The sequence below is a fragment of the Nelumbo lutea genome, chromosome 3 (genome assembly GCF_056320005.1).
Source record: "Nelumbo lutea isolate HS-2025 chromosome 3, American lotus-T2T, whole genome shotgun sequence".
Lineage (NCBI taxonomy): Eukaryota > Viridiplantae > Streptophyta > Magnoliopsida > Proteales > Nelumbonaceae > Nelumbo > Nelumbo lutea.
The window spans coordinates 44,851,253-44,870,456 of NC_142686.1; the positions used below are offsets into that span (position 1 = coordinate 44,851,253).

Genomic DNA, 19,204 nt, shown 5'->3' on the forward strand with positions numbered 1-19,204 from the left:
TATCACTGTGTATAGCTGCCGGGTCAGAATCAGCCACCAACACAAGATTCACAATGAATTGAGCATCACCTTCAAAGAACAGATACAATATTTAATTTTTCTTAAGCTAAACACATTTCTTCGTTCTCCATTTCCTCTCTACCAATTATAGCCTTTTTGTTTATAGACAAATCAAATTACTTTCTTGGAAGAAGTGGAAAAATGAGATAAAACTAAATCTAACATGGCCCATGGGTAGCAATGATGGAGCCCAATCAAATAGATCAACGATCGGGCCTACCTTTCATGGTGTTTCCTATTGCATTGGGCCATATCTTTCAGTTGGGTGGGCTTAACTCGAGTCTGGCCTGATCCAACAACCTAAGCAGTACGTTGGGCTGGGAAAATTGGTTTGTCGCTCGGCCAGTTTTAACATATGAATAGGGCTGCAAGTCCAAGTTGAAGAATTTCAACTACATCAGACTCATCAGGCTACAGGCTACGGGTTCGAGCCCACTTAAAATTTGACAAATTCCCAACTAATCTTGATCCATTTTTGTTATATGGGCCATTTGTTCAAGGATTTTGCCTCACCAAAGTTGTATTTAGTACCATTGCTATATTTGTACCTGAAATGTTTTGGGTTAATACAAATTGCTGTTTGTACATAGAAGTCAAGTTGCCAAATTTAACATTTCAACAATTAACCTCAATGCTCAATCCCACAGATGCATTTTTCTAATTGAAGTGATACGATGTGACCGGATTTTTCACCGGTTTATATTGATAAACCCAAAATATTTTAAGTAGAAACAAAAATTGGTACCAAACACCACCTAAGAGAGAGGGTAGTGAGGGGAACTTGTTAATGCCTCAACAAACTAAATTTCGGTAATCAACTGCACTCTAAAGACTTGTTAAACAAGGAGGATCAGCACAGGTAGCGCTGATAGGATGCTGGCAAACAATGAATACATATTTGCTGCCAACACGGCACTTTCTTGCTATGTTTTAAAATCCAACCCAAAAGTTGAACTGTTTTTCTTTTAAGTGGATGGTTCAACCATTTGGGCCAAGGGATAAAATTTTCTAACATTATCTATCCATAGCTATATTACTATAAAAAGTAGGAATATCTCCCCATGGCTTATGTGTATTTTTTTAACTAAAATACTTCTCTTTTTGATATTTATTACTTTTTATTGTGAGTGCAAAAATTGTAACTTTCATAATAGTATAGTATTCAGTTCACGACTTCATTCTATTCCCTCTCATTAAATTTCATATTTAATGTATTTCTCTCTCATTAAATCTTATATTTAAGGTATCTTTGTTTTTCAACATTAGATTCCTCTAATTAAATCCATGAAAACAACTTTAAAAATATAAAATCCTATATTTTAAAAATTATTTGAAAATAAAACCTGATTTTTTAGGTGGTGGGTAAGCAGTTCAACTTTTTGGGTCAAATAAGTTAAACCACAATGTTATAATTAAATACTAAAACTTTAAAATAGGTAAAACACAAAAATAAAGAAAATTTGGGACACATCTCTAATATTATATATTCATCATATTAAACAAAAATAAGTATGATAAATAAATAAAAAAACTATTAATGATGGAGATGAAATAAAAAAATTTAAAATTGACCCAGAAATTAAACAATTTTCCTATTTGAGTGGCAGGTCAATGGTCCAACCATTCGAATAAAATGGTTCCACCCATGATGCTATTGTTAGATGATAAAATTTTCAAAAATAGAAAAATAAAAAGAATTATTTTGAAATACAAGAAAAAAGAAAAAAGCTTAAGAACATCTCTAATATTATATATTCATCTTGTTAAACAAAAAAAAATTGTGACAAACTAGAATTACTTTTGTTAATGATGTAAATGACATACAAAATTTAAAATTGATTTGAAAATGAAATTATTTTCATGTCTAGGTGGTAGGTCAATAGTCCAATCCACTATTTTGAAAACTAGACCAGACCGAATGGTTGGACTGTTTGAATTGGGAAACGGTCATGGATCTAGGTCCGATTATGTCTTGAACCATTATTTGCTAAAAAAGGTTGAATGATTCATAAAACCACTGACTTGGATGGTTGGACCATTGAATTGTACAACCCAATTAGTGGTTTCCCAAAAAGCTTGTAGAAGCCTGAAATGACTGAAAATCAAGAAGCTTCAAATGAAGTTTCTCATCTTTTTGTGCCTAAAATCTTTCACTTAACAGCCCGATAAACAATGGTAGAATGGGATATTAACAGTCTTGATCTTTGAAGACATGACCCTCAAAAGCTCAATACATCTTTTAGCAATTTGCATTGTCAAAAGATCTTCCTAATAGAGCAATTCATAAGATTGATCAAATTAACCAAACTGACCAACCCAACCCAGCTCGACCCAAGTTGATTGGCTTTTAACCATTTTTGTGAGTTGGCTTCTATTCAGGCATTATGCTAACCCGAGATGTCAGGTTGGTTTTGGTTTGGCTATGTGTAAACTGACCAAAACCGATCCGACTAGACCATATATGTTTTACATTTAAATTTTTTAATATGGGAAAGTGGGAAAACTTCCATATTTTCTAGTTTAAAATATTTTACATTGGAAAGTTAATTTTTTTTAATAATACCTTTGCAGTTTCTTAAATTTAAACCTTTTAAACTAGGTTTTTGGAATTGGATCCTACCCTGTGAAGGTCGATTCTAGCCTTGGTGGTTTTGGGGTCGATTCCAGGGTCTATCCATGGATCCTGTACTTTCTTTACTCTCCCCATTCACAAAAAAAAATGTTCTTTAAAAACTTGATTTTTAATAAATATAATATAGTTTGAAACTTATATTATCTTTTATTGATTAAATTGGATAACTTTATATGTAGATTACCATTATATGGTTAAAACTTATAAATTAAATTTACATTTTGTAAATATTATCTTTTACACTATTTATTGTATACACTCAAATATTAAAATGAAAATAAAATATCAAATTACTTAAGCAACTCAATGGTCAAGTGAGACCATGGCCTTTGTAACCATGAATGCTTGGTTTCAAATCTTTACATTCCCAAAAGTATTTTGGGGTTTATTTCAAGGCAAGTTCAGTTCTAAGGCAGGTTCATATAAGATCGTTTCCACCAAAGCTAACCAAGGCCGATTAATCGGGTTGGTTCAGGTAAGATAAACCCCTAGACCCTAGAACTAGCATGGGTGGGGGTTGGTTCCAAGAATTTGAAACCAAACCCTACCTTGTAACAGATTGGGTAGGGTTGGTTCAAGGCCAGTTCAAGGTTGATTCCATTCTATTGTAAGTAGAACCTACCCACTTGCTCAACCCTAATGAATGTTGTTTTTCCATTCTTTTCTATCCAACATTATATTGATCATTAAATTACGGGCATTTAAATCATTTCTTATCATTTTCACCCAATTTCTTTTCAACCTGTCCCTAGAGTTTAAATCATTCTTATTCTACATTGTTTTTGAGGTGAGGCCAAAGAATTGTAGGCCTGTTGGTGCACAACAATGTAAAGTGAATACTCAGTTTTTTACATGTTATGCCCTTTTATAATTAAACTACCATTTTTAAAATCTTTCCTGAGCACTGATCACTTTCCAGATTTTGTACTTCAACTTAAAAGCATTAGCATCCCTACTTAGCCTACTTAATTAAATTCTCTCTTTTTTTCACGTAGGAAAACCTCATTCCGGCAAACAAGTAAAAAGGATACAGCAAAGGATGCTACTTCTTAGAAAATTGATATAATAGATAAACCAAAACATCCAAGGTTAAGAACATGAAAATCAAAAGAACCGTGTAAAAAGGGCTCAATCAAGCACATTTTAGGGATGGGCCGCTCGAATTGCTGTGTATGGTGGGCTACATAACCAATCACGAGTAAACACGCCGGCGTTCTGTACACATGGAGCTCAAATGACAGAGTATGGAACAGTGGCATGTTTACTTGTCATTGGTTATATATATCCTGCAACACAGTGGTGCAAGAAGCAGATCCAGGTTCAATCGAGCAGATTACCCAGTGAATATGAGCTATTCTTCCTGTCAATATCCATATGAGAGCCTAAAGCCATGTTTTAGTTCAACTCTCATTCTTATTCTTCTTCATAATGAAATTCTAGAATGGACAAGAAAAGAGGATAAATGGGCAAACGAGAAAATGTTGCTATGAAGCAAACACTTTTATTTTCCAAAAAAAAAAAAAAATTCTTTTTGTGACAATAATGACAATAAATTTTGAACCCATTGGATTGCAAATGTCTTTATTAACCACAATAATAACAAAGGTATAAATACAATACTCGATGGAAGTCTGGAAGATATATAGTAGAAAAATGCAAAATCTACACCAACAAAGCACGTGGGCCGCACACCAATAATACAAACTATGAAAAAGAAAAAAAAAATACAAGAAACAAGAAAGGTTTTATGCATTTGGTTGTGATGATGACTTCATGTTTATTGATTGTCCTCGCTTGGCAAATATAATCGTACACATTGATGCTATCATTCTCATACTGGCCTGGGCACCACACTTCTTGAATGGAGTATGTACTGAAACCACCCTATTATGGACCTGTGTTTCTGATGGAATAGATGGGACTGTTCCAGATTGAGAAGTTTATTTGCTCAAATGAATAGGTGAACTTTCTTTGCCACAAATTGTCTTTAATATAACACGGATGAGTTGTGCTTGCTCAACCCATGTTCCTTTTAAAATCATGGTTATCTTTTTCAAGTCCTGATTCTTTTGAACTAGTAGTTAATGATCAAGTTTTTCTCTTGCCTAGATTCTGATCTAAGAGATTGGTTAATATGTATGGGTCATCGGAAAAATAATTCTTTCTCCTGGCACATCGAGAACATGCTAAGTACCTTCTGTACAACATTAACGCTCTAAGGTAGCTTTTATGGTTGATCAGGGAATAGTATATCACACACAAAAGTTGGGGACTTTAACAATCTCTATAAGTTCAAAATTCGGAACCTCAAGCTTCAGATTTTGAACAAAATTTTTAGATCAATTCTCACTTCTTCCTCATGGAAATTGCCTTTGATTTTGATTTCACCTCTGTTCTTCTATCTTTGATTAGATCTTCCAATGGTTATTTGAATCATATGCTTCCAGACCAAGCTTGTTTCTATCTTTTAGTTTTCATGTCAGCATCCCATTGGTTGTTAACACAGAGATACACTAGGCTAGACTTTTAGGTAGGTAATTCTTTTTTCTCTTTCTAGGAAATGAGAGGATGCTTTCTCCTTTGCAGTTGGGGGTTGACTGGTTTCACTTTCTGTTATAGGTTACACAGCTATAGATGTAAGGAACTAAAGGAAGGTTGTAAAGAAAGAAATGGTAACTGTAGAGCCTGTTCCAAAACCTTCTCCATTCTCACAAGTTGAAGTGTTGGAATGGACAAGGATTTTTGTTTCATCATTTGTTACAGCATTCTTATATCCACCGGCACTTGGAACTAGTGGTCAAACTACCAACAGTTGCAGGTTTGAGTCCCACTGGATTATTTCTCTAAACATATAAAAACAATACCATATTTAAATTAAGTAGCATGAACAGAGCTATTAGAAGTTTATAAAATAAAAGAAATAACCACAAAATTTCTGGAAAACACTAAAAATATGAAGTTGTAATAAAAAATATTAGAAATGTAAACCCAAGAACTAAGGAAAACACCAAAACTTTTCTAATTCAACCTGTGAGATCATGGTTATGAGATCATGTTTGTGGCTGTTTGTCTTATCTGTACAGAAAGGTATTTTTAAGAAAACCTGCAATTCCTTCTAAAATATACTATGAAGAGGGAAACAATGTAAAATGAAAGAAAAGATGTTCCAGATACTTCTATTGTACAAGGATTGCTTAGCGACACCACGGTTAAAACAATTGGTAGAAATCATAAGCTATAACAGTACAAGACTGCTTTAAAAGTAGGCCAAGAAACAAGACTGGAAGTGGAAACACAATCACCTTGTGAAGATGTAATCTCTATGTTAATGCCAAAACTTGGCAAGTGATGGGTAGGTGAGCACTACTAATAAATCTTTGGCTCAAATACTATCATACATCCTCAAGGTACCTTGGAAAGCCCATTATGGCATCACTCTATGACCTTGTTGTTTCCTATCAGCTATTGGTTAGTTTAGTCATAAAGTAGGTTCATTTCTGCATTTCCATAAGGACCAAATGATGATAGAACCAACACCCTAGTTAAATCATTTACCAAATGTTGTTATCTCTTCCCTATGGTATCAATAAACCATGCAAGAATGTCCTCACATGCCATTCCCAAGTAAATTAAAGAGGTAAGAATGTGATTGACTAATCTTCTGTAATGCAGAGGATAAGAAAGGTTAGACTTCAGCTATCGAAAAAAGTTTAATTTTGGGTAACAGTGTAACTGATACTAACCAAACTGTTTTTCTCAGTAAGCTACTCTAAAAGAGCTCTGATTTGTGAATGGTTTATATGCAGGTTCTATTGAAAGGTTTGTGATCCAACATAAATTGTAAACCAGCCCTGAGAGATTTGGAAAATGAGATTGACTTGGCTGTTATCAACAGGTCTCTATTGAAACAAATGGATATTTACTGTAATGCATGCAAAGTTTCTAATATAGAAAACCTAGAAGACTCAGATTGATAATCCAACATAGGATCCGTAGAAAAACAAAAACTAATTTAAACATGTAAATTCAATTCTGTTGAACTGAAATGATTAATTTTGCGCATACTAGAGATGCTCAAAACCAAGACAAACAAGATCAAGAGATCAATGCAAAATACCTTTGCATGTCCTCCCCTTTGCTCAAAACCAAGACAAACATAGTACACACCATGTGAATGAGAAAGTATCACCTCTCTCAAACCAGAGCCAAAAAAAGCAAACCTAGATTGCAGATAAAGAGCTAATAGATTAGGGTTTTGTGTGCAAAAAAACAGGACAAATAGATGACTTAAATGATTGGACAACTAGAGAACCACAGCTTTGCAGAGAGGAAAAATAAGTGCTGAAAGGCCAGTTAGGCTGATGAGGAGAGAGAGTGCTTACCAAAACTACAAATAACCCTAAGGCTCTACCATGAGAGAGAGAGAGAGAGACCACTGTGAATAGCCAGAGAGAGGGAGAGAGGGTATGATAAGTCAAAGGAGGAATGAGAATGGACAACTTGGGGCAAGCTACACCAATTTTTGTGCCATGGGGCCATTTTTTATTCTAAAAAGAATGAGACCCATCGCAAGAATTTTGTAACCAAACACTCTCATGTTATTCATTCTAGTCCATTCTTGTACAGAATGAGTAAGAATTTAAATAATGAGGCCTGTGACAGTGAACCAAACATGCCAAAAACCCTTGCAGCTTTACCCAGACTCCCATTCATGCTTTAATTTGCTTCTTACTTGTCATTATTCCATGTTAAAATTATTGTTGTTTCTCTTTATTTATTTGAAAGGATCTAACATAGCCAGGCTGCCAAATGTTGCTACTGAGGCAGGCTTTCAGATCTTACCACAGATAAGAATGAAAAATCCAGCATTTACAGACACTAATCTTATGCTAGAATCAAACAAAACGGGAAACAGGTGCCTCTTAGCAGATGCCCAACAGATGAATAGAATGCTGTGATCATCAGGCACTTAAAATTTGATACAGTTTCTACTTCCCAAATTATATAATATTAACAGAAAAAGGCCCAAAAAAGAAGAAAAGAAAAAAACGTTCGTCTAATGTTTGTTCACTGCCTATAAAAGAATATATCTGTACGAGGAACTAGAAATTAATGAATCAGATTATCGGGGAACTTAACCACATCTTGATATGATACATATGATATTTTGACCTCTTAACTGAAAGATTTTCTTTCTGGCTGGAAAGATTTTGGAACTTCTATCTTCACTTCAAGAAATTATGCCTCTCGTTCGTTTCCTCTCTCTACAAATCTTCTTGGTGAATTTTCCACCACGTTTTGTCTTCTTTGGTCTTTTCTCTATGTTTTATCTAAGACTTTTGTTAGAGGAGTACCAGAGTTTCTTCTGACAGATCAATACTTTTTCTTCCTCCACTTCATATTCAGTATTTTCCTTCCTGCAATTCCACCTCATCCCCTTGGCAATGGTTGCCACAACATCAACAAAGTAGCTAGATTCTCGAATTATTGCATAACCATTTGGCCGGAGAATGCGATCCATCTCCAAGAGCACATACTTCATGTCACACCTGCCAAAGTTTGTCACTTGCATCAAAACTGGAAAATATGGACTCCTTTCAAAATGAGTAAAGAGAATCTGATTCATTTCTACAATTTACTTATTGTGACAATGCGCAACTGTAGCGTTTTGTGATGCAATATGCAGGCTGCTTATCAAGATTACCAAACCAATATTGCCAAAAAGTAAATGGGACAATGTTAACATGGACTCACACTTGTCACCAGTAGCTCACACACTATGTTAGACTAGAAAGAAACTAAGGCATTTACCGAAAACATGAAATGATTTGCTTCACATAACGAAATGATGTAAACCAAGTTGAAAGTCCTTTACCTGTGGCTTTCAGCAGTGAAGAGCCCATCAAGGTGCAAGAGATCATATGTTCGAGGGTATGTTGAGAATGCTTCACACCTGCCAAGAGACAACTAATCTCAATCATAGCAAACCAAGAAAATATAGTAAGGTGTTAATTTGATAATAAGCAAAATGTAGCATGACAATCTGCCTTTTTGTGAATATCAAGCATCATTGTATAGTGCTTAATAATGTGAATATTGTATAAATCGATTATCATATGCATTTAAATTACCAGTCATGGTAAGTTCCAATCAACCCTCTGTCATAGATCACCGGGAGTGTATTAAGAGCATAGGAAGAAACAACATTCATAACCCACAGGGGACCATTGATCACAGCTGCAGCAAAGCCACCATACACTGTATTCATATCCATAACATTCCTTATCTTGTCAGTCCCAATTGCAGGAAGTAACTTCTTGTAGAGCTTGGCCCGCACCTTCCATTTATTGTCATCCTGATTGAATGCCCCAGAACTTCCACCATGAATGGTTCCAGTGCGTTCAGGGGCTACATGCAGTCGAAGAGGCCATTTTGGGAGATATTTCAACCCCAATTTCTTTAGGTTTGAATTTGGAACAGAAACACAAGAACGGAGTGGAGTGTACCATGCAGAATCAGGTTCAGTACTATCATCACACTTGGGTGGATAGACATCTGGAGTAGCAAGATTATCATAACAGCTATTATCCAGAGATTTTTGCCACACAGCAATATCATCTTTTTTATTGTATAATTCAAAGCACATGGAGGTTAGTAACTCATGTAGTTTCTCATAATCTGATCTTTGCTCTTCAATAGTTGTGTTCCATCCTCGCCATCGGTTCTCATAGTTCACCGGTGGCCCAGAGAGAACCCAAAAGCCACCAGGTCGAAGGATACGATGTATTTCTAGGAGATATATTCCACCTTAAAGAAAGCCAATTACTCACTGTCAGTGGTGATTGTCACTAAAACTAGGAATAAATATAGATGCTTTTTATGTTTTTCTCAATGAAACTTACAAATTAGTTAAAGTGATCAAATTAATCAAATGTAATTTATCAATCAAAATATATACAAATGAATGTCATTAGGAAAAGATAAATCAACTAGATCATGAACATCTGGCATAAAACATTTTACCCCTTTTGACTTTTTCTAAACCATTCACCATGTATTTCATAATGCCAAAAGAAATTGTTAATACCATCCAATTGTCTCACCCGAGCAGAGGAGGCTCTTAGGTTTGTGCTACCTTCCTATTATTATATCACATAGGCATCTTAAGTTTCCTTTAAAAATAAATATACTACAGATAAAATGAAAAGCCAAACACCAATAATTTTAATTTTTTGGCCAAAAAATCAAGAAAATAGAAGGCAGAAAATGTAATAAATATTTGTACTAAAGTATGTAATTTTGTCTAACTGATAAAAAACAATCATGCAACTAATTTGAGTTTTCACATGAATCAAATCAACTACGATTGTCCCCAATATATAACAATGATACACAAACCTGTGCATGCCTAGCATACCAGTGTTGGATGTAATGCATACTGAATATGACAACAGATATTAACACACTTAAGAATATGTAAAAATAAATTTGAACAAGTTATAATATTAGAAAGTCTATGCATGTTAAAATTTCAATTAAACTTGGGGGGACATAAGTCTTGAGAAATGACATTTAAGCCCCACTCATTTAGAATTTCTCACTTATTACCTAGGTAAATTGTAGATGTTTCCTGTGTAACACTTATCCAGGTAAGTTCATTTATCCATGTTCTTTTGATTCCCAGGTAAGTAATATAATGACGTCTTTACATATAAAAAGCTAATGTTAAAAAGAGTAAACTTGTCCCATCATGTTTTATAAATTTTTCCTCAAGTGGGAAAGTTACTTGCCCGCCTCAGAGATGCATAAGTTTTATCCGAATAAATGAATCTCTCTTTACCATAGGGCCCAATACTTGATGTAAAATGAACACTATAAAGTTGGTCAATGAGAAAGAGATACTCATTGACTGACTTTCCCCTTCTTATTTACCAGTAAATGAACAGGGCCTCAAAGGCTAGATGAAGAAGCACGAGATGAGCATATTATAAGGGATTATTCATAGCGATATCCCTTGCCGGGAATTTAGGAAATGAGGAACCATATTTCTGTTTCATGTATTTGTATACATTTTGGTCTCCAAATCAAGCCATACTTGTTAATAAGCAGCATCAAGAGTTTAGAGAGAAGAAATTACCAAATTCTGTCCATGGGATAAGACACCTTGAACAATGTGCCATATCAAATGAATTGGAGGGGAATGGAAGCCGTTGTGTGGAAATTATACCCAAGATTGCTGGTATTCCACGTTCTAGTGCAAATTGAACTTGAGCCTCATGGTTATCTCTTGGTGCTAGAGAGACGGTCAAAATCCCACGATCTAATAAGTCACCTCCCCAGCTAGCAACCTGGGAAAAGGGATAAAAGTATCTAGTTAGTTGTAAATGAGTAAAAAGGTATTTGTATAAGATAATCTATATATCACCACAGGCAAAATAGATAATGTGAAATGCTCTCTAGCGATAGAAAGCAACCTTTCTTGAGAGTATTGACATAGATTAATTTATTTTTTCTTTTTCCAGGGAGAGGGAGAGGGAGAGAGAGAGAGAGAGAGAAGGTGCCTCTGAGAAGAAACTGGGCCAACATTGCAGAATATGACTACTTGTTACCTTGGTCGTCAATAAGATGATCTAGTAAAACATGTCCAACTAACAGAAGGGGATGGGAATTGGGAAACAACCAAAAGCAAGGACTATCAAATCAATATTCATGAACATAATATGACTGAAATAGAATAACTTAGAGAAAGAATTAGCATGCACTTCTTGTAACAGTTGCATTATTTTCACTTATTTTCCAAGTAATCAACTAGCATATAGGTACTAGTAAAAAACAGGGGCAAATGAAATATCCACACACTGTTAACAAAAATCTCTTCAATTGAGAAGCTTAAATTATAAATGAGTTAACATCAGCATACATTTGTTACATGTCAATAAATTACATTTGTTCAGGAGTCGAAATTCTACACCAGTATTGTAAAAGAACAAGAAAGAAAAGCACTCACCCCACACCCTGTATCAAGAGCAGTTCTGATGGATCCATCTTGCATTTCAGGAATCAAATCCTGCATCAAATCAACATATGCACTAACTCCTTTGGGGAACATTGTACCTCCACCAGGAAAGAGGAACTTATCACCTTCTTTTCTCAGCCAGTTCTGATTAGATTTCTGCTTGTTAATCCAATCATAAGGAACATTTCTGAAATGACATATATGGTACACTCAGCAGTATTTACTAAAGAGAAAACGAGAAGACAAACTACTGAAGCAGCGGAATTTAGATACAGACAGCTGCATTACCTATACCAACATTGATCCCTGCTCTTTGGCCATCTAATTGGAACCCGGTAGCCGTTTGGTGGAGGAACTAAGCATTCTTTTCTTTCAAAGATTGGAGGGCAGTGCCGTTCCAAAAAAGTAAGTCTATGTAGGTCATACTTCCTCCACCTCTGCAAAACAAGATATATTCCAATTAAGCAACTTGATACTATATACCTTGAGCCTGATCAATAAAAGTCCATTACAGAACGAATACAGTGGTCAAGGAATACCTTTGGGTCTGTGCATGGAGTGTAGTCTTGGTAGTCGATACCACACTCGGGGAACATGACTGGTTGAACTTTAAGAGGAGCAGATATGGCTTCTTTTGAAGAGTGTACTGGTCTAGAAATATCCTTCTTTAAGTCCTTTGCAAGGAATCTGTTCTTCTCAGAGCACAAAATACCACCAAGATAGAAGGAAAAACCACAAAGTATAAGAAGCATCAAAGTCATGGGCATCACCCTAGAACTTCTATGAGGGTATGGTTTTCCATCTTTATCTTTGTACTTCATGTTTCCCATGATAACCAAGTATCTGCAGAAGAATGATACATCTTAAGACAGAGTAGGAAACTAATGTATGGAGAACTATCTTTGACAAGACCAGTGTTCCAAAATCCAGCCCAAAAAAATGCCGAACTTCTAATTTATTAGTGCACTATTATGCATGAACATTGAACTACCAAAGGTTGGTCAACATGTAAATAAAGCATTTCAGTTTCTTCTTAACTATGCCAGCTTCCATGAGAAAGTAGCCTTAAAACAGATAACTCAATCATTGATCAATTCTCAAAAAAAAAAAATCATGAAGCGTTTTCACCTCTATAACCAAATTATCCCAAAATATTTGGGCAGAACAGAGAAAGAAAAAAAAGGACAAGACGAGATAAGGAAAGACTGATAAAAGAAAAAAAAATACTAGTTGGTACCGGGATCAAAGGTAATTAAATAGCAACTACGGCAATGAAGAGTTCCCTCCTCTTCTAGTCAAATTAATGACTCTTAGGTGCCCTCATAAGGACTCTGCCTATTAATTCAAAAGGAAAGAAAGAAAAGAACAGTGAATCTCACCTAACAATGAAAAGCCAAAAGAAAAGAACAATCGATTCTGCATATGCAGATAATTTAGTCATGGCTTGAAATAGAAGAGAAATATCCATGATCCGTCTCCACTGATACCTCAAACCCAGTAGCTCTATTACTTCTCTCTCAAACTAAAAGCGGAACTTAACGTAAGCAGAAAAAAGCACATTACTTCGATCCAATTCCCACAATCATTTCATGCATATCATATGAGATAATAACAATTGAAATTCTTCACACTTTTTTTCCTGAAATTCACCAAAAACAGCATATATTTTGAACAATACACGAAGAGTAAGTAAATCAAATTTAAACATCAAGGCATAATAAAATATAACAAAGCCCAAACAAGATCAAGCCAAAGAACGAGTAGATAACACATTCGTTATTACAGAGAAGCATCTAAAACATACAATCTTGTTGAGTTTCCAATCTACTGCAACAAAAAACACTACTAGAAACGGAAAACGTTCAAAACAGAGTACACAACGCACGTCGATATACATACACAGCGAAATTTAACAGAAGCAAAGAACGCAACTCGAGGAATCCATTGCCACGAGTATTCCATTTGAAGTGAGATACAGTTACCAAATGCATAAAACAATTCATACTTAATACAATTAAACTATGAAACAGAGAGATGGAACGGACTTAATGGAGAACGGAGAGCTTCTCTCGTTGGTTCAGGTCTCTCTTTATCTTCTTGCTGGGCTGGTGCTAGTTATCTGCAATGAATCAAGCTAGTGATCCACCGTAATCCCGGAAAAACAGCTCGGGGAACATATATGAGAAACAAAAGAAGGAAAATAAAGAAAGAAAGAGAAGCGACCTCGGATTAAGAGAAGCATTTCCTCAAATTTCTGAGGAGCCTACTTGAATCCTTATATAAAAACGCTACTTTCTCGCTTCGTCCTTGTTTTTCTTTCTGTTTCTTTCTTTACCTCCTGTTTTTTAAAAGTAATATTTTTATTAGCTCTGCCTCCTCTACAGCTCTACTATCCTAATCAAGCTTCCGTTTTCCGTTCATCTCTCCTATTGCTATTTTCATCTTTGCGTACTTCTCTCCCTAGTCCCTCCCTCTCAGACGAAAACTTGGACAAAACTGGAAATTCCTCAAAAAAATGACCCTAATTGTAGAAATAGAAATGATCTACGATACAAGAAGTATATTTGAGTTCCCTCCAACCCATGCGGACCAGGCCCACATTGATTTGTGGTCATTCCCAACTCGGGTTTAAACCGAATCACGCTTCTTTGAGTCTTTCTCCAACTTCCTTCGCTCTCCTCTCCTGTTTTTCATGGTAACTTGGTAAGTAGGTTGCCATCCCATTTTTGAGATAATTACATAAAAACCACCAACGACGACGAATACGGAATACTCGATGGATTCGAGTGATTAGGATTTAGGAGTTAGGAAAGGCAAGAGACGACGTCAAATAGTGTGACGCAAGCTACTGTAATAAGTAGTCCCATGATTTTTGACACCGTAAATCACGGAGAGAACTGTGATGGAACGTTTATAATTTTGAATTGTTCTAGGTCTGCTGCATATTTAACTAATAAGTGGTAAGTTGGTAACAATGTAACATAGCTCGTATGAGCGTCGGCTGCGTCGTTTTATATTTATTCAGGATTTTTTAACACGTGGCATAGGGTATAGGATTAATTGAAAGTAACCACGTGAGCGCCCTCCCCAGTCCCCATATATAGTGATTGTCGGTCCGTCCCCGAGATACCGATCTTTGCTCATTCTCCACCCCTTACCGTTGAGCCAAAAATATAAGAATCACATTTTTCACGATTAAAATCCAACGGAAGGAAACGAAGGATCAAAATGAATTCCCTCGGCCGAGCTACCCAAGGGCCAAGGAAGCACCTCTGACACAAGATCATGTGGCACATATATAGACTTTTCAACTTTTCATGACAGACAGACCTTTGTGACAAGGATTGTGAAGCCATTCTCGTCACTTGATCGGAATCTTTTATTCTCATAATACGTTATGATGTGAGGTCCGCATATAACAAACAACTCAACAAGCACCGCGGACCATCTCTCTCTCTCGCCCTCCCACACATGATCGTCGCCATCACCGACACATCCTTCCCCTTCATCGTGTCGTGAACTATATGCAATCGATAGCAAAAGCAAAAGGTGGGTCCCTCCTCCATGATCTTTTTAATTTCCATTGATTTCAGAAATAAAAAAGCTCAACAACCTTTTATTTCAATTTCAAGTCCATACTCACCAGATTCTATCGGCACGAGCGTCAATACACGTAGGCACTATGGGGAAGTGTTAGAGTTAGAGATAGATCCAGATCCGGATCTCTAACGCGTGAATTTTATTCATCTTAGATTAGAATTTAGAAAGACAAAGAAGAGTGTCGGCCATAGCCAAATTGAATCACATCACATATTCATTCACATGGTGGAGGACTGAGGAGCGAGGACAAACGGTTTCGACTTTCGAGTAATGTTCCAGATTTGAAGGGCGACAGGCGAGTAGGCGACAACCGTAATTCTATATTCAGCAATTGAAGCGGAGCATGCTACAATCCTAATTACATCGCAAACTGCAAATCAGAAGTGCAAAACTCTGTACTTTTACATGCCAGACTTCTGACACGTGGCCCACATGTAAGGCTTGAGATGCACAGCTTGATAGGTTTTGCTTGGGGGTCCACCATCGACACCCTTGTTACTTCATCCCGACCGTCAGTCCGTAGAAGAATAAAACACAGACAAGAGTTCAGCATTTCAGGTACGATGACTAAGGCTAAGGAGACGAGTGGGGAATCTGGCAATCTGCTCATCACAAACGCTGGCCACAGCCTCTGCACAAGTAATTATAACTCTCCATCAATGACAATAAAAAGCATGTGTAGGGTCTTGTTCTCAGCCCATTCGGACTCTATTAAGACCGTTTAAGATCAAGTGGTCGGGGCATTATTTATGGACAATGTTCTATCATGGTGGGGCAGCCACGAGCTGTACACATGATTTTCCCTCCCCAACCGCCACCTTTCTTTCTTTTTGCATCTGTGATTAATAACTGTCGACGATGAAGTCCAAAATCCGAAGTCCGATCCAATTGTTTTGAACTACAAATAATTTCTTGATTTTATAGACAATAAAGCGGACTCAGATTATATATGCATCCGATATAAGATCCGAATCTATTGTAAAGCTGCTTCGGTGGGATTTGGACTTTCCGTTTTTTGTTGGGGGTGTTACGATTTCTATTATTGAATTCGGATGTGGTTGAGCCTGAATCCAATGTGAATCCGGCCCAATTACAGCCCCCACGGCCCCACCACCCAGCTGGTGGATTATTTATGGGAAGACTAATCTTAGGGTGGTCCAATGGTTGTTGAGTTGATGGATGGACAATTGGACAAGCCATGTGAGTGAGGGTCATTGCTAGATGGATACTCATTGAACAAAGTCCAAAATCTTGACTGAGAGACTCTCATTAGTCATTACAAGGCCGCTGCTGCCCAACGGCACATGCATGTCTCCCACCCAAATCCCATTAATTTCATTCATTCATTCTACTTTATATATAAAGAGAGAGAGAGAGATCCCATTTGCTATGATTCAACAAAAAATAAAGTGGGTTTGGCATTTGGCATGGGCCTCATCCTGCCAGCCTATGGGCCTGATCAGTAGCTAGCCCATATGGACCGGGTTATCCCTTGGACATTTAAATCTTTAATATTTTTATCAATAATTTATTTATTTATTTTTGTGTATTACATGATGTATTTGATGTATTTCTTATTGACGTCACGATCCATATCTGAAACATTGAACACTCGATGTAATACTGGCCACCGAATGATCAAGGAATTGTTTGATTTGGCATCTTTACGTTAGCATTATGATTATAAAAATGATGGAAAATCCCCTTATTATATGCATATGATTTTGATGGAATTTTTATATTCATTTATCATTGTTTTGGGAGAAAAATATCTCTTTGGGAAGATATTTAATTTTCATCAACAGTCTTAAGGATCGAATTCCCATCCATGTAATATAAGTGGTGTGCTAAGAGCAAACCAAGATCTAATTTTTTGTTTGTCTTGGCATACCATTGAGAGATTTACATAACTTCAATTCAGATCATCTAAGCAAAGTGCCAACTGGTTGGTTGGCAAGGTTTCTGGTTGGTTGTAGTGGAAACTTGTGTTGGAATTTTATCTATCAGGCTTAGGGTTGAGGGATAAACTACTCCCTAACCTAGATCTTCTAAAAAAGTGGTTGTGGCATTATGGTGTATTTTTGGCATCGCATTTAAGTAATTATCTACATTTTTTTCTCTGCAAGGTTGTATTTGATTTGATAGAAAATAAGAGAGAAACAGAATAATTTTATGCCAAACCCATATTTGTTTCTATATGTTTAGAAAACAATGGCATTCTAAAATTTTGTATAGGGGTTGATTTTTCTCTAACCGGATCGGATCAGATGGTCAGATCAAAAAATCCGGGAATCGGTTAGGTGACTAGTTTCGGTTTTCTCCAAAATTGGAAATTTGCCCAAAACTATTGATTTTAGTCAGCAAATCGCTGACCCAGGTGGTTGACCATTCAAACGGTTTTGGTCAGTTTTTTTTATTTTTTTGTCAAAACGGGCCGACCATCCAGTTTGAACGGTCAGACCATTTGACCTGATAACCGGACTCTAGCTGGTTCAGTCTCCGAATTGGTTTTAAAAACCGTGGTTTCAATGGTGAATGAATAGCCTAAGGTCTTTGCAAAAAAAAAAAAAATCGATTTCCACCAATGTGAATGGCTTTGCTTTCTAAAACAATGTTTTGTTTTGTTTTAGAAAACAAAGCCATTTTTTGTTTTAGAAAGCAAAGCCGTTCACATTAATGAATAGTGAATAGCCTTCTACAATATAATTGGAAGGGGCATTACTACAATTCCCTATATGATTTTGCACATTGAAAAATGATGAAAAAGCAAACAACTTTTCTGAGTTGTCCTATTTTCGTTCTTACAAATATGGCAGTTATTTTGGAGAGAGAGAGATATACCACACAGTAGGGGTGTTCATGGGTTGGTATATTGGAGTTTTCCCAACCGATCCGACCTGGTTGGGTTACCTGAGGTGGAAACCGAAACCTAGCCACTAATAGGCCAAATCGACCAGGTCGGTTTGAGTCGGGTTGGGTCGGTTTGGGTCGGTTTCGGTTTTGCTCCTGTACAAAAAGACACCTAATTGAATTCTAATTGTAATTTGCCTAATGGGTTGCCTATTTGGTGTAAAAGATTATAGAAAGTTAGAAACTATGGTAGATTGCTTATTCTAATTGTAATTGCCTAATGAGCCTTCTAGTTCTAGTAGAAGACTAGTTATAGTTAAGTAGGAAACTACTCAAACTAGGAACTACCGAACTAGTAGAAGACTAGTTTGATTCGGGTCGGATTGGTTTCGGTTTTTACACAAGAAAACCGAAACCGACTCGATATATCGGTTTATATATTTTCCCAACCCGAAACCGACCGGTACAATAAAAACCCGACCGACTCAGATTGGATCAGTCTGGATTAGTCGGTTTGATCCGATTGGGCATTCTTATGAACAGCCTTACCACACAGCTTTCTTTTGATGTGGTTTGACATATTTGCGGTACATAAAATCATCGTACCAAATTCCTTTATGCAGCCCAACATGTAAGTTAACGAACAGCCTTTGGGGTATCTTTTCTTTTCTTTTTCTTTGCTTATTCTTTGGGGTTATCTTAACAGCTACTCACATGTGAGATTAGTATTGCACCTCTACCTTTATCACAAGAATCCCCATTGGAACACACAATGCAATTTCATTTGCAGTAGTGCAAAAATATGAGAATACAAATTCTGATTTATTTTAGTTTTAAGTTTTAATTTTCACCTTACTTTCTAGTTTCTTTTCAAGAAGAAGAAGAAGAAGAAGAAGAAGAAGAAGAAAGAAAACTTTGTTTTTAGTGTAGATTAAGTGATACATGACTTGCTAGAATTCGCATTCTTTTCATTTGCACTATCATGCATTTGTACAAGTGCAAATGGCATTGCATTATAGACAAACAGAATGGCAAAAATAAATTGC

General features: G+C 36.3%; 1 protein-coding gene across 2 annotated transcripts; it reads right to left on the reverse strand.

The window, feature by feature from the left end:
* Positions 1-7,633: 7,633 nt before the first annotated feature.
* LOC148864629 (putative methyltransferase PMT21) lies at positions 7,634-14,639 on the reverse strand. Of its 2 annotated transcripts, XM_088976688.1 has the most exons (9): positions 13,932-14,639; positions 13,754-13,827; positions 12,248-12,551; positions 11,997-12,145; positions 11,700-11,895; positions 10,830-11,040; positions 8,824-9,499; positions 8,568-8,645; positions 7,634-8,241 (listed from the first exon to the last, which is right to left on the reverse strand). In XM_088976688.1, exons 3-9 carry the CDS (start codon positions 12,536-12,538, stop codon positions 8,019-8,021), a joined length of 1,824 nt encoding a protein of 607 aa, XP_088832814.1. In that variant the 5' UTR covers positions 12,539-12,551; positions 13,754-13,827; positions 13,932-14,639; the 3' UTR covers positions 7,634-8,018. The 2 variants fall into 2 exon arrangements, with proteins under 2 accessions (XP_088832814.1, XP_088832813.1); XM_088976687.1 differs by lacking the exon at positions 13,932-14,639 and having other exon boundaries at positions 13,754-13,927.
* Positions 14,640-19,204: the final 4,565 nt, after the last annotated feature.

Bases quoted from the DNA above. Each gene is read 5' to 3' on its own strand.
- LOC148864629 (XM_088976688.1), bottom strand. From the start codon at position 12,538: ATGGGAAACATGAAGTACAAAGATAAAGATGGAAAACCATACCCTCAT. The intron at 11,041-11,699 runs GTGAGTGCTTTT...CCCTTTTCCCAG, and splicing joins CTCTTGATACAGGGTGTGGG to GTTGCTAGCTGGGGAGGTGA. The intron at 8,242-8,567 runs GTAAAGGACTTT...AAACTTTGGCAG, and splicing joins TTCACTGCTGAAAGCCACAG to GTGTGACATGAAGTATGTGC.